The following is a 25000-nucleotide window of genomic DNA, read 5'->3' as shown; positions in this document are numbered from 1 at the left end:
GAAATCTTGTTAATATGTCACTAGAATCGTAAAGTCGACCTTAAATAATTTCACTTGACTTTTCTTTCTTCTCAAACGTGTCGACGCTGCGAGAGGCTTGATTTCTCAAGTATCTGTTGAGAGGATGTTGAATTTTTGTTGGGCTATTCTTGTGAAACTTCCGCTTTGTATTGATTTTAGTCAGGAGTTGTTTGTTTTGTTGCCTTTCATGTAGCACACTGTCTTGTGTTGTGGCTGCTGGTTTGAGTTACTGGGTTTGGTCCTGGGTCTTCATTGCCTCCCCAGACGCAGATGGCCATGTATCTCTCGCCAAGTCTTTGCAGAGGGAAAAGTTTGAATCAACTTTTTTGAGGCAAACGCTAGTGTTTAGCGTCTGCTCTTACCAGAGACACGAACTTCTTAATTAAGGACTTAATATGAAGGTCGTAACTCTTTAGTGAAGCCAGTGTCGAGCGAAATCCTTGAGCTACGAGACCACTGCCGAGTCGGCCATCTGCGCATGTGCAGCATGGCGTCAGCACCACAACACAAGGCCTGCGAGATTCTTGAGCTCCAAGGTTTGTCTCTTTTTCTTCCACAGTCTTATTATAGCGACTATACTTTGATCATTAAAACCTGTTTTGATTCATATGAATAGAAGGTGTCGTCAAGTCTTTACTGAATAATCTTACCTAAGAAAAGTTATATTAGCATCTGTACAGACCCACAGAACATAAGTGGTGCAAGATGGGACCTCCTAACTTAACCAAACCATACCTAACCTAACCTAACCTAACCAGATAAATTTATGAGTGCATCTAACATTTTCGGACGAAAGTACGTTTTCTGGTAGATTTTGATGTGCTTTGGGCATTTCTTGCTAAGAAGTCCTCCCCCTCATTCCCCACCCAGCCCCTCCCCCTAACCCCTCAAAAAAGCTGGGGGGACTGTGGGAATAGCTTTTTTTTGGGGGGGAATGAAAATAAGTAAAAAAAAATAATTATATGGGCATTCAAAATTCTAAGGAAATTTCTCATAATATTTCGGATTTCCCTATGTTTAGAGAATATAGGAAATTATGCTATACGTATTTTGATAGTTACCTTTAGCAGAACATTTCCCTAAAACTAACCCGTCCCCACCGCTGGACCACACCCCCCGCTAGGACATTAACCTAACCTAGCATAAGCTATCCTAACCTAACCTGCCGTTACCCTCTCCGTCGAGCACACCATGCTTCACTGTGCACGTCGAGCACACCATGCTTCACTGTGCACGTCGAGCACACCATGCTTCACTGTGCACGTCGAGCACACCATGCTTCACTGTGCACGTTGTGGGCAGGAAAGGCGGCCCCCGGCAACTTACTGCCGGGCCGCGGCCGCGCTAACGCAGGCCAGCCTTTTGCGTGATGACCATCCGGATGTGGTCTCATGATTTTTAGCCGGAAGGCTATGTGACGGCGCCGGAAGGCTATGTGACGGCGCCGGAAGGCTATGTGACGGCGCCGGAAGGCTGATAACAGAGCCAACATTTGATGAGGATAAGCAGCGGTTCTCAGCCTTTTTCTCTCCATTCCTCCCTTCATGAATTCTCAACATTCGTGTGGCTTCCCTTCATTTTTCTCCAAAATCCCATCCAGACAAAAAAGGTGAAAAAATAATAATAATAATAAATACATAAATAAATAATAATAATAATAACAAATAAATAAATAAATAAATAAATAAATAAACAATTGCAAGTTGATGAGAACACCTTTGCTTTATTACAAAGTTGAGTCATTATATTGTATTTGACAGATTTCTGATATGCTTATTTATTTTTTTATTTTTTTATTTTTTTTATTCATATTCCTAACATTATTTATAAATGTATAGTATGTAACAGCCCGCCATGGACCTCCTAAATTGTTGCCATGGACCCCAGCTTGAGAACCACTGGGATAAGGCCAATTATTATTATTATTATTATTATTATTATTATTATTATTATTATTATTATTACACACACACACACACACACCTGTAGCTCAAGAGATTAGGTTAAGTTTGCTTAAACACACACACACACACACACACACACACACACACACACACACACACACACATTATTTAGAGAGAGAAAAATATACGAATAAGAAAAAAATGCTTACACTTAGATTACGCACAAACAAACAAACACACACACACACACACACACACACACACACACACACACACACACACACACACACACACACACACACACACACACATACACACCTGTAATCAAAGAGGGTACCACGGGGCTTCTTGTTCTTCCTCACCAGCATTGGGTTGACCTTCCCAGTCCGAAAATCAAAGGAGGAAAGGTCAACAGTGTCACCGAGGTAGCAGGTCAACTGGGGCTTGCTTCGGAACTTCTTGCCATTGGGGCTGATAGAGAGAGAGAGAGAGAGAGAGAGAGAGAGAGAGAGAGAGAGAGAGAGAGAGAGAGAGAGAGAGTTTTGTCATTTTTTTAATAATTTCGTATATTTTTGCTGTTTTGGTTTTATTTGTCAGAGAGAGAGAGAGAGGGAGGGAAACATAAACACAAACACACACTTACCTGTAATAATACACATCTACTTTAGGCAAATCAGACCAGTTTTCCTCAGCACTTCCTCTCTTTTTCAGCCACGCGTGAGGGCAGAACACTCGTAGCGCCTTTTTTTCTATCTGCACCCACATCTTGTGAGGGCGAGGGAGAGGGAGAGGGAGGGAGTCACAGAATTTGCCGTCTGTGAACGAGTAACAATGAAGAAATTACTGGCGGAGTCTCTCTCTCTCTCTCTCTCTCTCTCTCTCTCTCTCTCTCTCTCTCTCTCTCTCTCTCTCTCTCTCTCTCTCTCTCTCTCTCTCTATATATATATATATATATATATATATATATATATATATATATATATATATATATATATATATATATATATATATATATATATATATATATATATATATATATATATATATATATATATATATATATATATATATATATATATATATATATATATATATATATATATATATATATAACCTAAATTCTGCTGTATTTGGAAAGTGGCAGTTTTGCATAATATTTGGAATAATTACATATGTACGATAATTTTACCAGAAGTATAATAATTTCAACCAGTGCAGTACGATTTTTTGGGCAAAACAATCTGGTAACGCTGACTGCTGCCTGGCAGGCTAACCAGTCAGTGTGTCGCGTCTGTGGGTGGTGTTAGTGCGCGTCTGTTTCAGCTCCCAGCCTGACAGAATTTTTTTTTTTTTTTTTTTTTGTGTGTAACCACGCCTACACAGTGGCTGCCAAGGCTTACCCATGAGTTAAGCCTTCTTTAGTTGGTAATGAGGAAGGCGTGGGCTCTAGCAGTGGGTGAAAACAAGCAAAATAAAGAAAAGTTTGGCTGTGAGAAGGTGTTAGACAGCCAGCCATAGTGACGAGGAGGCAGGAAGGTGGATCACCACCACCACAGAGAAGGTAAGGTCAGGAAGTGTTAGAATAAATTTAGGTAACTGAACGTAACTTTTTAATAGCTGAGCAATCCACGGTTTTAACTCATTTTAACGCATCTCACCTAACCTCCAGCACAATGTATTCCTGTGTCAGCCTCGTCTCATTGCTAAAAACCGTAAAATTTAACTTAATGAAAATGTAAAGAATCTGGGTCATCTCTATTTATCAGCCATTATCTATCTTATCTGTGAGTGTTTTAAACCAATACTGTCGCAAAGCGGAGCCACATGACCAACCTTTAATATCCGCTCGTTAGATATACCTGCCATTACTTAGTTTAAGTTTGGCGAGGGTTTAAATGAGTGAGAAGGGTTGGTCGTCCCCTCCACTGGGCCCTCCACCGCCATCTTGGATAAGGCTCCCCAGCCCCCTCCGGTTCCAATATTATTTTTTCACATTTCCTAAGTATTTTATTTCGGCTTGTAGCTAAGATTTTATGGTTTGTAAAAATATTTCGTTGTTTTTTAAGTTATTTGAGCGCGTGTGTTGCGTGAAAAGTGGTGATTTTGGCGTTGTTTTTGTGTAAATAAGAGGGCCGTTTTCGGCGTATTTTTTTACGGTCCCCAAACTAAATTTTTTATTTCGGCCTGTACTAGGTTCTTATTGGTTTTAAAAAATAGTTGGTGTTTTTTTAAGTGTGTTGCCGTCCCGCTCAGTGAAATGCGTGCACCGTACACTTGTTTTTATTCGTGTTCAACTTCCAATAACATTGAATTTTATTTTCGGTAGATTTTTTATTTGTGCTTGTAGCTCACTTTAAATGGTTTTAGAAAATAGTTCAGATTTTTTAAAGTGTTTTCCGTTATGTTTAAGACAGAATGGGTGGACATTTGAACGATTTTAAATGGGGTGAAGGTTCCAACAGTTTCCAGATACTTCTTTTTAAATATCTTTAATACTACTGCGTTTTGAAATGTGTTGTTATTTTTGGCATTAGTTAAAATGTGTGGCAAGTCTGAATTTATAAAGCATTCCTGTCTAGCTGCGTTTTTTAGAGGGGTCATTTTCAAAATGAAATACGTACGTACGTAAATAACGGTTGCTGTGACGTCATCAACCCCCAGCCGTGACGTCACAAACCCCCCCAGCCGTGACGTTATCAGAGTGGTACCTTCCCTAACTCCCTTCCAGTCCCTCCCAGTAAATATTCAGTGTTTTTTTTTTTTCAAGGTATTTCAAGGTGTGTGTGTGTGTGTGTGTATGTGTGTGTGTGTGTGTGTGTGTGTGTGTGTGTGTGTGTGTGTGTGTGTGTGTGTGTGTGTGTGTGTGTGTGTGTGTGTTGCCTTATTTTTCGTTGTACAGATGGTGATGCAGTGTGTGTTGCTTTGTCTTTCGTTGTACAGATTGTTATGCATTGTGTGTGTGTGTGTGTGTGTGTGTGTGTGTGTGTGTGTGTGTGTGTGTGTTTGTGTGTTGCCTTATCTTTCGTTATACAGATGGTGATGCAGTGTGTGTGTGTGTGTGTGTGTGTGTTGCCTTGTCTTACGTTGTACAGATGCTTATGCAGTGTGTGTGTGTGTGTGTGTGTGTGTGTGTGTGTTGCCTTATCTTTCGTTATACAGATGGTGATGCAGTGTGTGTGTGTGTGTGTGTGTGTGTTGCCTTGTCTTACGTTGTACAGATGCTTATGCAGTGTGTGTGTGTGTGTGTGTGTGTGTGTGTGTGTGTTGCCTTGTCTTTCGTTGTACATATGCTTATGCAGTGTGTGTGTGTGTGTGTGTGTGTGTGTGTGTGTGTGTGTGTGTGTGTGTGTTGCCTTGTCTTTCGTTGTACATATGCTTATGCAGTGTGTGTGTGTGTGTGTGTGTGTGTGTGTGTGTGTGTGTGTTGCCTTGTCTTTCGTTGTATATATGCTTATGCAGTGTGTGTGTGTGTGTGTGTGTGTGTGTGTGTGTGTTGAAAATGTACGCGCGCGCGCGCGTACATTTTCAACACACACACACACACACACACACACACACACACACTCTCTAAAATCACACACACTCTCTAAATACGAAAAAAAATGAAAATAATATACAGATAAATAAGCATATTCATTCCTAAACTAACTTTGAAAAAACCTCCCCCCATGACAATAATACAAATTAGACACGAACACAACGATGCATTGAAATGTAGATATAAAATGTGGCTGCGCGGCAAAAATATTGAAATGTCGAGATGCAAGAAATAAAAAGAAAACACCTCATTTCAACAAACGCAACCATTTAAATTTACTTAGAAAAATACAGTAGCATAAAAAAAAAAAATGAAATCCATAGTAACGCGTTGTATGAAAGAAGAAAATGACAATCGTGGCGGCGCAAACAAGTGAACGTCGACCGACAACAAACGTTCGCCGCGGAAAGCTACCGAAGAGGAGCAGCAAATTTATACCTTTATTTACACCTTCCCCTGTACTTAACTCAATATACCTGCGTCCTTCAGCCTCAGAGGATACAGGATACGTGATAATTAAACGGAAGAGTATTTGCAGTGGCGAGATAAGACAAACTCCATTAGTACTTTGGTGTTGTGTTGTGTTGTGGTTGTGTTGACATGTGAGGACCGCAACTCAGCCAGGTGTAAAGGAGCAGGTGACTAGGACAGCTGTGGGTAAGGTATGTGTATGCCCCTCATCTTTGTCATTATTTTGTTTAACGTCTTCCACTGTCTCCTCCTCCTCTAGTTCGCCTTTCACTTCATTCCTCTCCTCCTTCGCCTTATTCTCCTCCTCCTCCGCCTCCTCTAGTTCGCCTTTCACTTCATTCCTCTCCTCCTTCGCCTTATTCTCCTTTCTCTTCCTCATTCCTCTTATCCACAATTTCTCCCCTTCGTTCCAGTCTTAACAGCCTCAAATTGCCACTCAATAGTCAAAAGTGACCTAACCTAACCTAACCTGCCGTAACACCCACAGATGGTCACTTAATAGCCATGTGTCCTAAAACTGGATGAGTCTTGCCCTAACATCCCGAAACCTCCATTTAACAACTTCCTGACATCCAAAAATGATATCCAAAAAGTTAGCAGTGTCTTAAGATCTTACCCAGAACACCCTAAAGTGCCACAAACTGCCATTTAACAGCCAAAGGTATCCTAAAATATTATTATCCTTGCCTTAACATCCTCAAACTGCCATTTAACCAAACCTAACCTAACCTAACCTAACTTAACACCCTCCTAATGGCCTAAAAGTTAAGAGTAACCTAAAATCCTACCCAGACTGCCCTAAAATGCCCAAACTGCCACTTTATGACAAAAAGTGTCCGGAAACTTAAATCACCCTTGCCCTGACACCCCCAGACCACCACTTAATAATCTCCTAATGTCCAGTCTGCCCTAAAATCACATCCCTTCCCTAACAAGCGCCTCCACTCCCTCCCGCAGGTCCCAAGGCATGGACGAGGACACAGGACTGCGGTCACACAGGCGGGACCGCAAGGAGAGGAAGGAGAAGGAGCGTCGCGACCGTGACCGCGACCGAGGGGACCGTGACCGGGACCGTGGGGACAGGGACCACCACAGGGACCGGGAGAAGGACCGCGACCGGGAGAGGAACAGAGACCGGTAAGGGAGAATGAGAGTCGTTGGGTGTGTGAAGGGGAGTTTGTATAAGTGAAGCTGGCAGAGGATAAAGAAATAAAAAAAGATAATTAAATAGTAGTGAAAATTAAAAAAAGACTGCCTTCATAATATCTACTGGCCAAAATGTGAATTGATTGTTCACTTGTACATTAGGTGAAATAATTTGCTATTCCGTTCACTAAAGTGTAGGTAAGGAAAGGTAATATACTAATTCTTTGCAAATCTTTGAAATAATTATAGAGACAGAAAGGAGTAATATGCCCTACTATTCCATTCATTAAATTACAGATGAGAGAAAGATAATGTCTTATTTTGCTCTATACGATATATTTAAATCATTCTTTTCCTTCCAGAGACAGAAGAATAATTTCATATCTTAGTTTTCCATTCATTAAACTTTAGATAAGAGAAAGATAATGTATTATTTCTAGACATATCACTAACATTTAAATCATTCTTTTCTTTCTTGAGACAGGAACCATATACCTCACCATACCATAGATAAGAGAAAGACTTTGTATCACTTCATTAGATGCAACTGGCATTCCAATAATTCCCTTTCCTTGCAGAGACAAAGGGAGGGACAGAGACAGAGACAGGGAGAGGGACAGGTCAGACAAGAGGAAGAGATCCCCAGAGTCCAAAATCAAGGATGATAACCAGAAAACTGAGGAGGTGAGTAGTGATGGTGGTGGAGCCATGAAAAAAGAAAAAAGAGAAGTATACATAGATGAGGATACATTGCAAATACACACACACATACACACATCATCACCTAAAGCACACCCACAACACCCTGTCACCACCACTCACCTAATTATCTCCAAACAGGAAGAAGAAGCAAAGGAGAAGAAGGTGAAGAAGGAGCCACTGTCCCTAGAGGAGATGGTGGCCAGGAAGAGGGCCGAGGAGGAGGCACTGAGTCGTCCCAAGTTCTTGTCTAAGGAGGAGAGGGCGGCCGAGGCTCTCAAACGTCGCCAGGAACAGGTGAGAGGGTTGTCTGTACTGTTGCACGCATTGTTCTCTCGCTTGGATGACCCTCACAGGTTGTAGAGATGATGCATTGCTGTGTTTATTTTGTACTTTGATCCTGCATGAATTTTTTTGCTTATAGTATATGGATTTTTCAGTGGTTATATTGGTGATCCATGGGTTCGTGTTTATTTTGTATTTTGAGGCCATATGAGTTTTTTTTATTACAATATATGGATTCTTCAACAGCCACAGAGATGATGCATTGGGTTATTATTATTATTATTATTATTATTATTATTATTATTATTATTATTATTATTATTATTATTTATTTATTTTATTTATTTATTTATTTTTTTCCAATTTTGAGGTTGTATGAGTTTTCTTTGCTTACAGTACAGAGTAGACTTGTATTACATGGTTTTTTAAATGCTTGGTGCCTGATTGCATTTGTTTTTGGTGTGGGGATAAACATTGCAGCACACTACTGACCTTTGCTGCCTGGACACGTACAGCACAAGAGGACCAGAGTGTCGTAATCTGCCTTGTGTTTTGTTTATACCTGCGTGTGTTGTGCCTTGCTGTGCCTCATTTGTATGTTTGTGGAGAGGTGCTTGTTTGTTCTTTTCCTTCATCCTGGTCTTTGCTGGCCAGGTGTTGCATGAGGGATCAGACCGCATTATGGACCACTGCATGTCTTGTTTACACTGTTGCATTTATATACCTTGCCTTGCTCATCATGGAAAGATTGCTTGCTAGTTCTTTTCTTTCACCACAACTTGTTGCCTGAACAGTGCACAAAGGAATCACGACACATCAAACCACCATGCATTTTGTTTATATTCCTGCCTGCTCCTTGCCTTGCCTTGCCTCGCATGATTATTCTTCCCCCTCACCCTGAGTTCCTGCTGCCTCAGTACTGCACAAAGCAATCAGGATGCATTATAAACCAACAAGTGTTTTGTTTATATTTCTGTATGTGCTTTGCCTCTCCTTGCCTTGCTGCATTGTGGAAGAGTGTTTAATTGTTCTTTTCTCTGGGCCGGGTGTTTGCTGCATGAGGGAATAAGGATGCATTATGAATCACCAGATGAATAGGAAAGCAAAGATAGACCTGCCTCTAACTGGCTTACTAGTGCTGAGGCATGACACAGCCTCCTAATGCAACACTTAGTGTGTGTGGCTTGCTTAGGTACATTAGCCAGATAGATAATTAAGCAAAAATAGATGTGGCTTTTTAACTGGTTGACTCACCAGTGCAGAGCCACAACACAGCCTCGTAGACAGCTCCTTCATTCCACAGGTGGAGGAGGTGAGGAAGAGGCAGGAAGAGGAGCGTAAGGCCCGGGACTGCATGTACCAGGAGGGGCGGCGGGAGCTGGAGCAGGCCTTGAGGCAGGAGGACCCCCGAGAGCGGGACCGCCACCGCCGTGATCGTGAGCCTCGGGAGAACAAGGAGGATGTGGAGCTGGAGCGCAAGAAGCAGCTGGAGCGCGATGCAGTGAATGAGCGGTACCTGGGCATCGTCAAGAAGAAGAAGAAGGTGCGAAGGCTCAATGACCGCAAGTTTGTGTTTGACTGGGATGCCGGAGAGGACACATCGGTTGATTATAATGAGCTGTACATCAACAAGCATCTCGTTCACTTCTTTGGGCGGGGACACTTTGGTGGCCTTGACCTGAAAGAGCAGAAGAAAGTGCAGTCCAAGTTCTATGGGAATTACATAGAGCACCGGCGCACACAGGCCGACAAGGACCAGGAGGTGATCCGCCTCAAGAAGGAGCAGAAGAAGGAGGACAAAAAGAAGTGGGATGACCGCCACTGGAGCGAGAAGGAGCTGGAGCAGATGACGGAGCGCGACTGGAGGATCTTCCGGGAGGACTACAACATTGCCATCAAGGGCGGCCGCATCCCCAACCCAATCCGCAAGTGGGGCGAGTCCAACATCAAGAAGGACATCCTGGACATCATCTCCGGCGTGGGGTACCTGGAGCCCACGCCCATCCAGCGACAGGCCATCCCCATCGGCCTGCAGAACAGGGACATCATCGGTGTGGCTGAGACTGGCTCCGGCAAGACACTGGCCTTCCTTATTCCCCTGCTGGAGTGGATCCAGTCCCTGCCCAAGATTGCCCGTCTAGAGGATGCGGACCAGGGGCCCTACGCGCTGGTCATGGCTCCCACACGTGAGCTGGCCCAGCAGATCGAGGAGGAGACTTCCAAGTTTGGCGGGCCGCTGGGCATCCGCACGGTGGCGGTGATCGGTGGGCTGTCCAGGGAGGAGCAGGGCATGAAGCTGCGCATGGGGTGTGAGATCGTCATTGCCACACCGGGCCGTCTGGTGGACGTGCTGGAGAACCGCTACCTGGTGCTGAACCAGTGCACCTACGTGGTGTTTGATGAGGCAGACAAGATGATAGACATGGGTTTTGAGCCGGACGTACAAAAGATCCTCAAGTTCATGCCGGTGACAAATGAGAAGCCCGACAACGATGATGCCGAGGACGAGGACAAGCTGCTGCAGAACTTCCTGTCCAAGCACAAGTTCCGGCAGACGGTCATGTTCACGGCCACCATGCCGCCCGCCGTGGAGCGCATGGCCCGCCAGTACCTGCGCCGCCCCGCCTACGTGTACATCGGCTCGGTGGGCAAGCCAGTGGAGCGCGTGGAGCAGGTGGTGTACATGGTGACAGAGCAGGAGAAGCGCAAGAAGCTGCTGGACATCCTCAAGCGCGGCATCACTCCACCCGTCCTCATCTTCGTCAACCAGAAGAAGGGTGCGGATGTCCTTGCCCGTGGCCTGGAGAAGCTCGGCCACAATGCCACTACACTGCACGGTGGCAAGGGGCAGGAGCAGCGAGAGCACGCCCTGGCAAACCTGAAGTCCGGAGCCAAGGACATCCTGGTGGCAACAGACGTGGCTGGGCGTGGTATCGATATCAAGGACGTGTCACTGGTCATAAACTACGACATGGCCAAGAACATCGAGGACTACACCCACAGGATTGGCCGTACCGGGCGAGCCGGCAAGCACGGCAAAGCCATCTCCTTCCTCACCAAGGAGGACTCGCACCTCTTCTACGACCTCAAGCTGCTGATCCAGTCCTCCCCCGTGTCGTCCTGCCCCCCCGAGCTGGCCAACCACCAGGAGGCGCAGCACAAGCCCGGCACCGTCATGACAAAGAAGCGCCGGGAGGAGAAGATCTTTGCCTAGGTGGAAGCTTTGTATTTAGCACCAGGAACTACTACTGCATCATTTTTGGTTACTATTCCTGTTCATTTATAGTGTTGGATTCTTTAGTTACTCATCTGATTCCCTTTACAATGAAATGGATTCCTACATTGCTCTTTTTTTACTCGTGTCCTTCCATACGTTTGGGAAATGGCTAGCTGTAAAAAAAATGAGGTTTAGGATATACACATGGGTTTGAAAAATTATAGATATATATAAATGTGGTTGGGAAATATATAAATGTAGCCTATAGAGTTAGGGTAATATTAGTAACATGTCTTGGTGAAGTGTGCAGGAGTTGATGGCAATTGTGTACAACTAATGGAGAGCTGGAGTGATGGAAGGACAATATAAGGATGGTAAAGGAAGATGGGCTAGACTGAGAACTATGGTGAATGGATAGCAAGTGGTTCTGCCTGTGTGTGTGTGTGTGTGTGTGTGTTTGTGTGCATGCATGTGTGTATGTGAGTATGTTTGTGTGCATTAAGATCTGTTAGGGAAAGTTAAAAACTGTCCATAAGACCAGAAGAATAGCAAATACACTAGAGATATTTATTAGAACTGAGTATACAAATAAGTGAGAACCGTAGATAAGTGTCTGGTAATTATATGTTATTAGAAATTCAGAATGCACAAATAACAGACCCATAGAAGACTGAGTGAGACATGAAAGGATAGTAAAGCAGCAGAAATGCAAAAAAAGTGAGTGATAAAATGAAATGTAAGAAGGTTGTCTTGTATATCTGATCAAGTGTTACTCTTTTTATTGGAAGTTAAGTGTGTGGCCGACTCTGCTGTGCCTAAGCTCCCGAAGAGTAGTGCCTATGATGCTCTAAGGCAGGGCATCACACACATCACCTCATTACTCAGGTGAATACAAGAACACTTAACCAGACTAGTGTTTATTTTCCTTTTTTTGTTCATCCTTTTGTAAGGCTCTCATGCACAGCCACATTATTTCACCTTCAGATCAGTTTCTCAGTGCCTATGATGCTTCAGGGCAAGGCATCACACACATCACTTCATTATTCAGGTCAATACAAGGACAATTAACCAGACTAGTGTTTATTTTCTAGATTACCATGTACACTAAAGTTTTTCTTTTAGCACAGCTTCAGCATTGTAGCTTGGCAAAGAAAAGTGAACATAGAGGTGAAATCTTGTCACCTGAAGAGAGGGAGGCTGAATGAGGTGGTGGGGAAGACTTAAAGGAACAAGATTGATGATATGAGTGATTAAGAAGGAAGAGACAGATAGGCAGACAGAGAAAGAGAATATAAAGTGCAGTGGAAAGATTATTTTACAGCAGGGAAGACATGCAGGAAGAACACTAATGATGTGGGTGATTGGGGAAGAGCTGAGAGAGACAGAAAAAGAGAATGGACAGTCAGAAATAGAGCAAATACAGATAGAGATGGCAGTGGAAAGATATTAGTATTGCAGGGATTAAATCTGAGGTCATAAGCAAGGGAATATTTATGCTGTTGCAGTACTTTTGAGAAGCTACAGAGGAGAGGCATCAGAATACATACATGATTAGTGATTGTAGGAATTGACATGCACTGTGGCTGCCGATCTGCACACTGCACATGTATAGATAAATTCCAAAGCTTGATTTATGGGGCAAGAATCATGAACACACTCATTAATAGCAAGCTGTATTTTATCAGATTATGGTCTGTAATCTTGGCTGCTTTCTTCTCTCACAAGGAATATTTTCAAAGGCCACAGAGATGATTAGCTGGATATTCATTTGTGTTTTCTTATCAGAGACTATCAGAAGAACATGGAACACCCTTGAAAATACAATTAACCTCCTCTGCATATTAAAATGAAACAGGACTATTTCCAAAGGCTGTGCAAGTGATTAGTTGGGCATTCAAGTGTTTCTTCCCATTGGTGGTGTAGAGTCCTCCTCAAACTATCACCAGAATACAAAACACCCTTGAAAATCCAATTAACTTCCACTACAGCATGTTAAAATGAATCAAGAAACATTTGAGAATACAGACCCAATCTTTTATCTTTCACAACACTCAGCTGCTACATACACAGTTCACTACCTGCTTGTGGAAGAAAGATGATGATACACACAACAACAATCCAAATTTATCCACAGCCAGTCACCAGATGGCAGTGGTGATAGCATGTGTCAGAGGTGAGGATGTATGGCACTGAGGCAACCCAGTCATTTTCCTCTAAACTGGACACTTTGTAGAAGAAAATTTACATCATATGATTTTTCACTCTCTTGATTTCCACTGATGTAACTCTGGGGATTTAAAGACATTAACTACCTACACCTATTCTTTCAGAGGCTTGAGTATTTATAAAAGGAAAGGTGAACCATGATTTTGAGTTTAAAGAGGATCAATTGTACTTAAAATACCAACAAAATCTTGAACTGTTCAGGTATAATTCTGATTTAATTCTCTAACATTGCCTTCAGTATCACAATTCCTTCCTGCCGTACAGGTATGTAAGAGAGGCTGCCTGTAATGTATTATCTCCTGTAGTATATCATAATACACACACACACACACACACACACACACACACACACACACACACACACACACACACACATACACACACACACACACACATATTCCTTCATATTCTAAGCCTGTATTCTTAAATGCTTTGAGATCTCATGTCAACAGTTGAACAGTGATATTTGTTTCCCCATTACTGATGCAGAATCCTTGTTAAACTATTGCTACAATAATGAAAACAACATTTGGAAACTGGAATAATGAGAACAATCTTGAAAACTGGAATAATGAAAACAACCTTGAAAACTGTAATAATTGTGTGCATTTATAAACATCTTACTCTTTATCTTACAATGATGGATACTATTTTCCTTTAGCACAGAAGTATACTGATATTATATATTTTTAAATATCTTTCAATGGCATATGAATCATGAATATCATTGGTGTTTCTTGTTGAGGAGGGGCAGGACACACAAACAATTATTATAGGAATCTGTGGCGCCTCCATTGAGTTCACACTAACACCATGGTTTAAAAAAACGAGATGTACTAAGAATCAACTAAATTGATATTAGTAACTACTAACACCATGTTTAAAAAATTGTGCCAAAACATTTAAAAATACAAACCTTATCCTCAACTATATCCTACAATAATAATGAGAAGAAAAATCTGAACACAAAATATTATACGTCTTTAACCACCAGGATACAAGATAAGATGCGATATGACCCTCTCTCTCTAATGTGAACACAAAATATTATATGTCTTTAACCACCAGATTACAAGATAAGATACAATATGACCCTCTCTCTCTATCTCTCTCACCCACGTCATGATAAAATAGCATCTAACACTCTTTCTCTCCTAAGTGGTCTGAGTACGTCAAGCTTCCACAGGGTTGAGGGCGATGACAGAGTTGTAGTGTTCCCCAAGGCCGTAGTAGTGGCGGTAGTAGGCCAGGTGGATTGTCTTGTGCTGGGTCCAGTCCTCGCCAAACACAATAGGGGTGCCTTCAGCCTGGGGAGGAAGGGACAGGTGAGATTGGGGTTGTTTGTGTGGGAATGAGGTTAGGTTTGTGATGATTTAGTTTGTGTGTGGCCCTACACCATCATTCTTTACTTCTTCCTCATCTATACTTTCAACATTCCCCAACTACTCTCTCTCTTCCCATAATCTTCACAAACTCACTGCATTAGACCACAACTCACCTGCAGTACTTCTATCCTTCTCTGCAGCACCTGGGACAAGGCACGCAGCTGGAAAAGTATGGAAGTTGATGGTTATAGTACCAATGCTTAATGTTGATTGACAGAAAAGGAAAAGAGGATAAATAGGGAAAACATTGGTAACAGTAGCAATGCAAACTGAACAGAAAGAAAAACAGGAAAAAGGAAATTGAAACAGTAAAAATAATTTCACTACTGTCATGGCTTCAGAGAGAGAGAGAGAGAGATAGAGAGAGCATAAACCCCAGCCCAAATCCCCCACCTCAGGCTGTCCCCCCCAGGCTGGCGTCTTGACAATGAGGTCGCAGTACTCGGAGAACTGTTCTGGGTTGAGCATCTCGCCAGTCTTGGGATCAGTGATGAAGGGAGCAAAGTCGTTATAGTTGCTACGAATGAACTGCTCAGCTTGTGCCCTCAATCCGGGGACTGTGGTGTTGTTCCCGGCCTGGTGTGCAATGGCTGCATACATACTGGGGAGAGAGAGGGGGAGATAAATAGATAGGTAGATTAGGTAGACAGGCAGGTGAATGGATGGATAGGTACACAAATGTAGATAGGTAAATAGATGATACATACAGATATATGAATTGTGGGATACATAGATAGATACATGGATGGATGGATGTATGAATGGATGGTTAGTGGGATACATAGATGGATGGACAGATAGTTAGATAATATGGATGATGGGGTAGATAGATGGATAAACAAAGATTGATAGATAGGTGGATAGAGAGATAAATGGATAGATGAATAGATTCCACACATAGAAAGATAGATATATAGATAGATGGATACTCTCTCTCTCTCTCTCTCTCTCTCTCTCTCTCTCTCTCTCTCTCTCTCTCTCTCTCTCTCTCTCTCTCTCTCTCTCTCTCTCTCTCTCTCTCTGTCTCCACACACACACCAGTTTCCATCAGGCTCAATCTCGTGCATCTTGAGGTGTCGTTCCCTGAGGAGTTCCTTTAGCTTCTCGGCCTCCACGTTCCTGGCGCAGTTTTTGTTGTTGGCCATCTCCTCCTTTATCCTCGCCTCGCGCTCACGATTCGCCTCTGCCTTCTTCTTCCTCCGCTTCTCTGCCTTGCTCACCTTCTTCTCCGTGGCTGTAATGCAAAGGGTGATAATAGTATGTTTTTAATCTAGTTTGTCTGTTCTTTACTCATACATCTATATATCTACATTCTTGATCTAATTTATATTCATACATCACATCTATCTAACTATATATGTACCTGCTTTATTTCCTCTATACTCATACACCAAATCTATCTATATATCTACTGACTTTATCTCTTCTATATACATATACTTCTAATTATATCTATTCATCTACCTGCTTTATTTCTTCATACTTTCTGTTCATATTTTATCTTACTCCTAAGGCACACTTCGCTGGTACGTTTGTCATCTTACGTTTCTCCTCCTGTGGTGGTGAATCGGCTTCGTTGTCTTGGCCGGCACCCTCCTCCTCCTCCTCCAGGGACAGGGCTGCCACCTCACTGCCCACACCATTCACCTGCTGGAAGTCCCATGCTAGATTAAGGCTACACTGTCATTCATCTGTGCCTGTTTTATTTATTTATTTTTTTTTTTTTCAGGTTCCAAGTTTGTTTTTTGTGTTTATTCATACACTTCCTTATTTTACAATTAATTTCAAACATTGATTTATATACTAACTTGTTTTGCTTATCAATTTATACACAGTTATCTATTTACTTATTGATTTATTTCACTTCACACTTATTTATCTATATATTCAGTGTTTGACTCATTGTTTACATACATAGTTATTCATTTACTTATTGACTTATTTCCACATTTACTACCACCCACCTTATCCTCGGAGGCCTTGAGGTCAGCCATCTCCTCTGAGTGGCGCTGCTTGAGGTCCTTCTCCATCTGGGCAATCTCCTCCAGCACCTCCTTCTTCTTCTTCTTGTCCTTGTTCACTGTCTTCTTCATCTGCTGGATCTTGGCTGCGGGGGAGGTTAAGGATGGCTTGGAAAATGCACAGCAGGTGTCACAAATTAAACCTCCATTCCCTTCCAGTGTTTTGTATTTTGCCTCAGTCACTCTGTTGCCTCACTTGGCTGCATGAAAGGCTAAAGATGGTTCAGGAAATGTACAGTGGAGGTCACAAGTTAAGTAACCTTCTTCATTCCATTCTACAATTCATATTTCACTTCATTTACTCTGTGTTACCTGACTACTCACCATGACAGTATATAATCATAGTAACTGAAGCTTCTCCATGAACTGTTTAAAATTTACAGTTATGAATTTTGAAAGATACTGCATCTCATTATTCAACCAGTTACTCTTGGTTTACTTATAATAACATGAATGAATCCCAAACTTTCACCATTTCGTCACAAGTCAGCCTTGAAAGAACACTAGTAATTAATCTAATGGACAGCACTTGTTATGTAGGAGCCTTGTTCTGGACCAAACTGTCCAAGCTGTGTGGCTGATCCTCGTACAGTAAGGGCAGGAGTACTTTCTCTTCCCCGTTAGGAGCCAAGGGGCTGAGAGAGTGGTGTGTGTGAATGAGTGTGAAAGTGAAAGTTATGTGCCTTGTCTTGGCTACCCTTCTCTTGGGGGGAGACAGCCTTGGTATGTGTATGTATGTATGTATTATTATTTATTTATTTTTGTTTTTCCTTCCTTGTCATGTCTCCTCACCCTGCAGCTCCTTTTTTTCCTTGCGGTGGCGTGTGGCAAGCTCCTCCCCCACACTCAGTGACTGGCAGTCCTCCTCTTCAGACATTGTGTGGGTGATGCCCCAACCTTGTCCCTGCAAAGGTTGTTAATCAGTGAATCATTATATACCTAACTTGGTTAATGAATGAAATGTTATATACCTAAATTTGTTAATCAGCAAATCAGTGCATACTGTATTTCCTAAAGTATGGGTAGAGTTCTGAAGGCCAAATATTTAAGCAAAAGATTGGGGGTCAACTTAAGGGAGAATGCAGAAGAGGTCATCACTTGACCTGACCCTGAGCCAAAGTCAGAGGATGAGATGAGTGGCCACATTAATGCTAGAGTGACAGCTCGCTGGTGCTCTATTGTTTCAGCCCAGCAAGTGCTCGAATGTGGACTGTGTTGTCTTTGAGGTCAGTGGGTAAATGAGGTAGGGGTGGTACCTGTAGTTTACAGCCTAATACATCACATGGCACACATAAATAAACAAACACACTTATGTAATGTTTATACCATATTAATTTTTGTAACAATATTTTCACTTTGTAAGAGCCAAATAAACATCCTCTCCTGTCTGTCTTCCTCCCACTCCCCTATCTACCTTTCCTTGCCTTCTGCACTATGTTTAGTGCACCTATGGCCTGTCAACTGTCTGCCTTCAGCTGCTCCTGTGAACCTGGTTCCTGTGGTTCCTGGTTTACCCACTACCCAGGTTATCCTTCTCCATGGCTGGTGTTTACCTGGATTATCCTTGGCTGGTGTTTACCCACCACCCGGATTATCCTTGGCTGGTGTTTACCCACCACCCGGAATGTTACAGGTTGCGGCCCTTCATGTTGGCAGTACACCTGCATACAGGGTACACATAGATTCATAACTTCCTCGCCAGAAATCAGGAGTCGACCTGTGCTGGAGACCAACCTATTCTCGAGGAAATGTAGTAAGAAGGTTAAGGTATTGATGATCATAAGCTTATACTGATACAATACTCAGTCCCATACTCTCATCACCTTCCCTTTCTCTTACCTTCTATTATCGAATGGAGTCTTTCAGTCTCTCTGCCTTATAGGAGTGAAATGGAGTCTGTATTACCAGGGTACCAACACAGGCACACACATACACACACACGCACATACACACACACACACTCAAGGCAAAGGCAGTGACAGGAGCGACACACGCACACACGGACACTAGAGGTAAACAAAGATTGAACTTTTATCTCTTTCTCTAGAACGGGTTCACTATTAGATCGTAATGTTTACCTTGTTAACTTTATCCCCCTTCATTTATGTTAGTTTAGTATAGTTTATAGTTTATTTTATTATTATTTATTTATGGCATCACTTAATTTCTTTTTACTTATTTTTCCTGTGTTTATTTTAATTCCTCCTATTTTTTGTCTATATTTTTTTCATATTTTTCGTCTCTTAATTTTCCTCGCCTGTTTTCCATTTTTTGCCTCCTTTCTTTTCCATTTTTGCCATTACTTTTTTTTTTTCCTGTCTTAATTTTCTCTTCCTTTTCCTCCCTCACTTTACCTTCCCTCATCCTCCATTCTGCCCTCGTCCGTTCGCTTTCCCTTCTCTCAGACCATTTCCTTTTGTCTTGTTGAAGAGAAAATCAATTAAATCATATGTTTATATAAGATGGATGGGTGTGTTATCGGGATGCAGGGCTAAACCAGCTCTGTTATCGGACTCTGATTTGGAGAGACTCGTAATAACTGACCTGTGCGTCATAAAGCAGCAGGGCCTCAATTTTGAAACAGGAGGAGGAAGTAGACACCTGCCGAAACGATAATTACTCCCAGTGAGGTCTAAAGCACTGTTCAGGGGGTGCTGTGAACTTATCATTAAACCCAGCTGTGACCTCACTGAACGTTTCCCTTTGTGTCTCACAACACAAGGGGGCAGTCACAGCCTGCCCTCTAAAGACAACTCTCTTCCTCCACACAAAACTACAAGCACCTAATAACACACACACCCTTCACTCAAAAATTTTAAAATCATCATGGCGACTCCTACACCAGCCTCGGGGTCCCCATCTGGGGAGGGGACCATAAATGTCCCCAGGTCGGACTGCCTTTCTGTCGACGACCCTAAGTGTCTTGACACCCCCTCAACTTTTTCTTCATTAACTTCTGCAACATTCGCGGTCTAAGATCTAATTTTCAATCTGTAGAACTCCACCTCTCCTCTTCTAAACCTCTCCTTCTTTTCCTCACTGAAACTCAGGTGTCTGAGGCAACTGACAGTAGCCCCTTTTCTGTTCCCTCCTTCTTTCTCTATCCTCATTTTCGATCCAAAGCTGGATGCTGCGTTTATGTGCGCAATGACTTAACCTGCTCTCGTGCCCACGCTCTTGAATCTTCCGAGTTTTCCACCATCTGGCTACGACTATAGAGTCACTCTTGTAGCGAAGGTGAGGTGCTACTTGGCCGCCCGGAATTCGCTCAAGCGAGAAGTGTAGGCTCCCAACTATGACTCTTGGTCATAGCAGTGTTTAGTCCTTGAAGGGTAACAATTTCCAGTGTCATAACTGTGTAGCTCTGGCAAAGGAAACTTTGCCTGGGTATTCTCTCTCTCACTGTTTTATTTTTTTTATTTTTTTTATTTTTTTTTTGTGGGGATAGACAGTTGGGTGAAAGAGAGTTTAGCTAGTATAGCTAAGGAAGATGTAGTTAGGGTGAAAGGATGAAGTAAAGTAGAAGGATTGCGCTTCCATCGTGTAATTCACCTGATGAATTCATTGTGTGTGTGGTGTAGACGAAGGTGTAACACAACGGAGGCCCGTGGCTTTGCCAGTCAACACAGTCACGAAGGTACCAGTGCTTCCTAGCTCGGCGAGGTGAGGCAGGTCCGTGTGGTGGTGTGACACAACGGAGGTCCGTGGCCTTGCCAGTCAACACAGTCACGAAGGTGGAAGGATGTTGGGCTGATGTTGGGCTATTTATGTGGTTTTGGGGCTAGTTTTGGGCGGTTTTTTGTCACGTGTTCCTTCTTTTGGGCTAGTTTTGGGCGGTTTTTTGTCGTGTTCCTTCTTTTGGGCTATCATTATCTATTTTTGTTCTTTTATTTTTCATGGTTCCAGTGACAGTTTAAGAGGCTGTGGTGGAAGTTATTAGGGTTTTCAAGGGTGTTTTCATGGTTCCAGTGACAGTTTAAGAGGCTGTGGTGGAAGTTATTGCGGTTTTCAAGGGTGTTTTTATGGTTCTAAAATTTAACAGGCTGTAGTGGAAGTTATTAGGGTTTTCAAGGGTGTTTTCATGGTTCCAGTGATAGTCTAAGAGGCTGTAGTGGAAGTTACTGCGGTTTTCAAGGGTGTTTTTATGGTTCTAAAATTTAACAGGCCGTAGTGGAAGTTATTAGGGTTTTCAAGGGTGTTTTCATGGTTCCAGTGATAGTCTAAGAGGCTGTAGTGTGCAAACTCTCTTGTCAGGGTGTAAACTCACCTTGCCTTAATAAAATGTTGATTAATATTCCTCTAGTTTCATTTTTCACTCATATTTTTGTGTTTACTGTCTTGTAGGGAGCTTACGGTGTGTGTGTGTCTGTGTCTCCTATGATGAGGATGATGATGATGATATTGATAAAGAAAATAAACAAATAAAACAATACTTATAAAAATTAAGTATTTTTTTATATATTTTCACCAATAATTAAAAGGAATCATAAAATGTTTTCTTTTCTAAATATTATGTAACCAAAAAACTAACGTCATTCAAAATAACAACAGTAATGATAATAATAATAATAATAATAATAATAATAGTATGAGAACCAATATTACTGTATGTTATATATGCGTATTACCATATATTTAATTTGAATATATGTGGGAGTCCTTGTATGTGCACGTGAGGCCCCCGTTAGCAAGATTTGGCGGGAGAGTTCGCTTAGGGACGCCAACCCACGCGCAGTTACCGCCAAGAATTAGCCTCGGGTGGGTGTGCGCTTCCCTTGCTGCCCTTCTCTTCCTTTGTTCTGCTCTGTTTGTTGTCGCAGTACAAGAGAAGAGTGCAGATAAATAGTTTGTGATCCCAGGAGAACACAAGAATCCGTGATATGAAGAAAAAACTGAGAAAAGTAAGTATATTATGGTGTGTGTGTGTGCGTGGACGCGTGGCTGGTGACCGTTCCTTTCCGGTGCTGGCCACAAGCTTTTGGTTATGTCAGGCCTCCACCACTGCCATGTGTAGGTCTGGAGGTCAGGTCAGGTCATGTTAGGTCACCATCAGTGTCACGTGTAGGCCTGGTGAGTTTTTGCAGCTTGGTCATGAAGCTCGAGTCGTTAATTTTGAAAAGAGACGCCGGCCATCTTGCCGTTACCTTCACTATGATTTTATTACATCTCCACTACGTGTTTGTACCTCGCAGCTTCCCGTATTTAGTTAATGCATCTTCACTACATGCCAGCCGTTATTTCGTGGAGTTTTGGTGTCAGTTTCGCTTATTTATTTTATTTATATCGACACTACGCCAACTAACTCCTTATTTCGTGTTTCGGCCTTGCATTTATTTATTTTTTTTCTTATTTTCATCTTCCCTACATCAACTAACTGCTTATTTCATGCTGTGGCCTTGCAGTTTCCCTTATTTTCCTATTTTTTTTTTTTTTTTTTATCTTCGCTACATCAACTGACTGCGTATTTATTTGGATTTCCCCTTATTTTCTTGTGTTCATCTTCACTACTCTAACCAACTGATTTCGTGGTGTTTTAGCCTTGTATTTTTTCACTTATTTATTTTTCATCTTCACTACGTAAGTCTTATTTCAAATTTTGGCCTTTTATTTATTTATTTTATTTATTTATTTATTTATTTATTTATTTATTTATTTATTATTTTTTTATATATATAACTATACCAACTAAGTCATTTTGTGATTTTTGATGTTGCAGTTTTCCTTATTTTGTTATTTTAATATTTCCTTAACATCATGACTACGTTTCCTGTTTTTTTTTTTTTTTTTCCAGCTTCCTTATTTTAATATTTCCGTATAATAATAACAATAATAATAACAACAACAACAACAACAGTAAATTTAAGACTTTCGTAAATTTAACCTTATAAAAAAAAAAAAAAAAACAGCGTAATTGGAATAGAAGGTTCATTGAATTATATCACTTTTTAAACTGTTCTTAAATGAAGGTAGACTTATGAATTCTCTAATATTAAGACACATAATATTTTCGTCTTAAGTACACCAATGAATATTTGAACAGAATTTGTGTGATGTTGGAATACACTGTCAGAAGAGGTTGTCTTAAGTAAGTTCATCATTAAACATTTTCAAAAACCGGGTAGATAAATACTGGGCAGGATTAGAGATAAAATATTCAAATTACTGAGCTGACATTTTAATTTTAAGCATAGTGGAGCATAATACACGTAAACCCTCCAACACTGTCAAAAGAAGTTGTCTTAAAGTTCACCATTAAACATTTTCAAAAACCGGGTAGATAAATACTGGGCAGCCTATTATATATAACGAGGAGTCCAGCATAGAGGAAATTAATTAATGGACTGAAGATCATCTATAAGTATCTATAAGTATTATTTGGTTACGTGTTTGATGATAATGTGTATCTTGTCTGTTGTATTTATTATAATTTACTGTTTTGTACTTATAAGATTCAATGTTCAGCTTAATTCACAAGTTTCAGGATATTTATTGCTTTAAGTAATGTGTGTGTGTGTGTGTTCGTTAAAATTACTGTTGCTGATTATCCTGACTCTCTCTCTCTCTCTCTCTCTCTCTCTCTCTCTCTCTCTCTCTCTCTCTCTCTCTCTCTCTCTCTCTCTCTCTCTCTCTCTCTCTCTCTCTCTCTCTCTCTCTCTCTCTCTCTCTCTCCCCCCCCCTTTTTCTTATTAATTTGTATATCTTTAATATGTAATTTTTTATTTTTTTCCTTCATTAATCTCTCTCTCTCTCTCTCTCTCTCTCTCTCTCTCTCTCTCTCTCTCTCTCTCTCTCTCTCTCTCTCTCTCTCTCTCTCTCTCTCTCTCTCACCTTTTTTTATTAATTTGTATATCTTTATGTAATTTTTTTTATTTTGTTCATTAATTTTTTTTTCTCTCTCTCTCTCTCTCTCTCTCTCTCTCTCTCTCTCTCTCTCTCTCTCTCTCTCTCTCTCTCTCTCTCTCTCTCTCTCTCTCTCTCTCTCTCTCTCTCTCTCTCTCCAGGTGTAGCCATGACAGGCCATATCTGCCTGCCTGCCTGCCTGCCTGCCTGCCTGCCTGCCTGCCCGCCCGCCCGCCCGCCCGCCCGACCAGGTGTTGCCATGACAGGCTAATTAGCAGGTGAAGGAGGAGGACGCCCACTGAGATATATGTAATGGTTAATATGTTGTACTTGTGATCATATTTTTTCTATTGCTTTTGAAATTATTATTATTATTATTATTTTATTTATTTATTTATTTATTTATTTATTTATTTATTTATTTATTTTTATTTTATTTATTTATTTATTGGCACCTCATTGTTTAGTCTTCATGTTTTCCAGTCATCTAACAATGTTACTACTCTTTCCTACCTTGTTTTTGGTATTTATTTATTTATTTTACTTGATTTCTTTTCTTATTTTTCTTCTATTTTATTTTATTTTTCATTTTATTTGTTTTATTTTATTTTAGTTATTTATTTATTTATTTATTTATTTATTTATTTATTTATTTATTTATTTATTTATTTTATTTATTTTTTTTACAGTATCTCAATATTAAGTTGAACCCATAACTTGTCCTGCCTCCTCCTCCTCCTCCTCCTCCTATATTTAATTTGATCTTTCAGGAGAAGAAAAAAGAAGAAAAGAGGAGGAGAAAGAGAAGATGAATGAAATGAAGTCCATCATTACAGAAGAAGAGGAAGCAGAGGAAGAGGCAGCCCTATACTTCTCAAGAAACTACAAGGTTCTTCAGTAAGTATTTACCTACTTAGTTGTGCTTTGTGGGAAAAGAGTTATGCTCATGCTGTCCTCCATATCTTTTAATATCTAACTAAGCCTTAAATCCATGTAGACTTTATGCATTTATCATCTCCTCATCCAGACTACTCCATACACCAATACTTCTATACGAGAAACTATACTTTGTGACGTCTCTTCTACAAGCACTAGAATAAAAACTCACTAAGTTTGTAACACGATCTGCCTCTTCTAAATCCAAATTGTTGCTTTATTATTTCATTTCCTTCTAGGTACTGCAACCATTTATCCTTCACCAGTCACACATTTTGCACACCACACTTGTTAGAGACAGGTCTATAGTT

General features: G+C 41.2%; 2 protein-coding genes and 1 long non-coding RNA gene across 10 annotated transcripts in view; 2 read left to right on the top strand and 1 right to left on the bottom strand.

Moving 5' to 3' along the window:
• The first annotated feature begins 458 nt into the window (after nt 1–458).
• On the top strand, nt 459–11406 carry LOC135094384 (probable ATP-dependent RNA helicase DDX23). Of its 3 annotated transcripts, none has more exons than XM_063994424.1 (5): nt 459–557; nt 6892–7071; nt 7659–7764; nt 7921–8076; nt 9368–11406. In XM_063994424.1, the coding sequence occupies exons 2-5, from the start codon at nt 6902–6904 to the stop codon at nt 11276–11278; spliced, it is 2343 nt and encodes a 780-aa protein (XP_063850494.1). In that variant the 5' UTR covers nt 459–557; nt 6892–6901; the 3' UTR covers nt 11279–11406. The 3 variants fall into 3 exon arrangements, with proteins under 3 accessions (XP_063850494.1, XP_063850493.1, XP_063850492.1); XM_063994423.1 differs by lacking the exon at nt 459–557 and adding an exon at nt 3249–3486; XM_063994422.1 differs by lacking the exon at nt 459–557 and adding an exon at nt 5823–6125.
• A 939-nt stretch (nt 11407–12345) lies between these two features.
• On the bottom strand, nt 12346–18943 carry LOC135094385 (deubiquitinase OTUD6B-like). Of its 6 annotated transcripts, none has more exons than XM_063994428.1 (9): nt 18753–18943; nt 18467–18647; nt 17706–17817; nt 16857–16999; nt 16437–16539; nt 15931–16126; nt 15286–15493; nt 15006–15053; nt 12346–14814 (listed from the first exon to the last, which is right to left on the bottom strand). In XM_063994428.1, exons 2-9 carry the CDS (start codon nt 18599–18601, stop codon nt 14680–14682), a joined length of 1080 nt encoding a protein of 359 aa, XP_063850498.1. In that variant the 5' UTR covers nt 18602–18647; nt 18753–18943; the 3' UTR covers nt 12346–14679. The 6 variants fall into 6 exon arrangements, with proteins under 6 accessions (XP_063850498.1, XP_063850496.1, XP_063850499.1 ...); XM_063994426.1 differs by having other exon boundaries at nt 16437–16542; nt 18753–18942; XM_063994429.1 differs by having other exon boundaries at nt 16437–16542; nt 18500–18647; nt 18753–18942.
• A 2664-nt stretch (nt 18944–21607) lies between these two features.
• LOC135094317 (uncharacterized) overlaps nt 21608–25000 on the top strand; it is a 9277-nt gene continuing 5884 nt past the window's right edge. The window contains exons 1-2 of the long non-coding RNA XR_010263731.1: nt 21608–21814; nt 24524–24650. This is a non-coding gene — a long non-coding RNA (uncharacterized LOC135094317). The remainder of the gene's footprint in view (nt 21815–24523; nt 24651–25000) is intronic.

This window comes from Scylla paramamosain, chromosome 45, assembly GCF_035594125.1.
Source record: "Scylla paramamosain isolate STU-SP2022 chromosome 45, ASM3559412v1, whole genome shotgun sequence".
NCBI lineage: Eukaryota > Metazoa > Arthropoda > Malacostraca > Decapoda > Portunidae > Scylla > Scylla paramamosain.
The sequence above is the reverse complement of the archived record's forward strand: the minus strand, read 5'-3'. Positions and strand labels throughout refer to the sequence as shown.

Excerpts from the sequence above, each read along its gene's own strand:
- LOC135094384 (XM_063994424.1), top strand. The coding sequence starts at position 6,902 with ATGGACGAGGACACAGGACTGCGGTCACACAGGCGGGACCGCAAGGAG. Across the intron at positions 7,072-7,658 it reads CGGGAGAGGAACAGAGACCG|AGACAAAGGGAGGGACAGAG; the intron begins GTAAGGGAGAAT and ends CTTTCCTTGCAG. Across the intron at positions 7,765-7,920 it reads ATAACCAGAAAACTGAGGAG|GAAGAAGAAGCAAAGGAGAA; the intron begins GTGAGTAGTGAT and ends ATCTCCAAACAG.
- LOC135094385 (XM_063994426.1), bottom strand. The coding sequence starts at position 18,601 with ATGAATCTATGTGTACCCTGTATGCAGGTGTACTGCCAACATGAAGGG. Across the intron at positions 17,000-17,705 it reads GGAAAAAAAGGAGCTGCAGG|CCAAGATCCAGCAGATGAAG; the intron begins GTGAGGAGACAT and ends CCTCCCCCGCAG. Across the intron at positions 15,494-15,930 it reads ATTGAGCCTGATGGAAACTG|TATGTATGCAGCCATTGCAC; the intron begins GTGTGTGTGTGG and ends CTCTCTCCCCAG.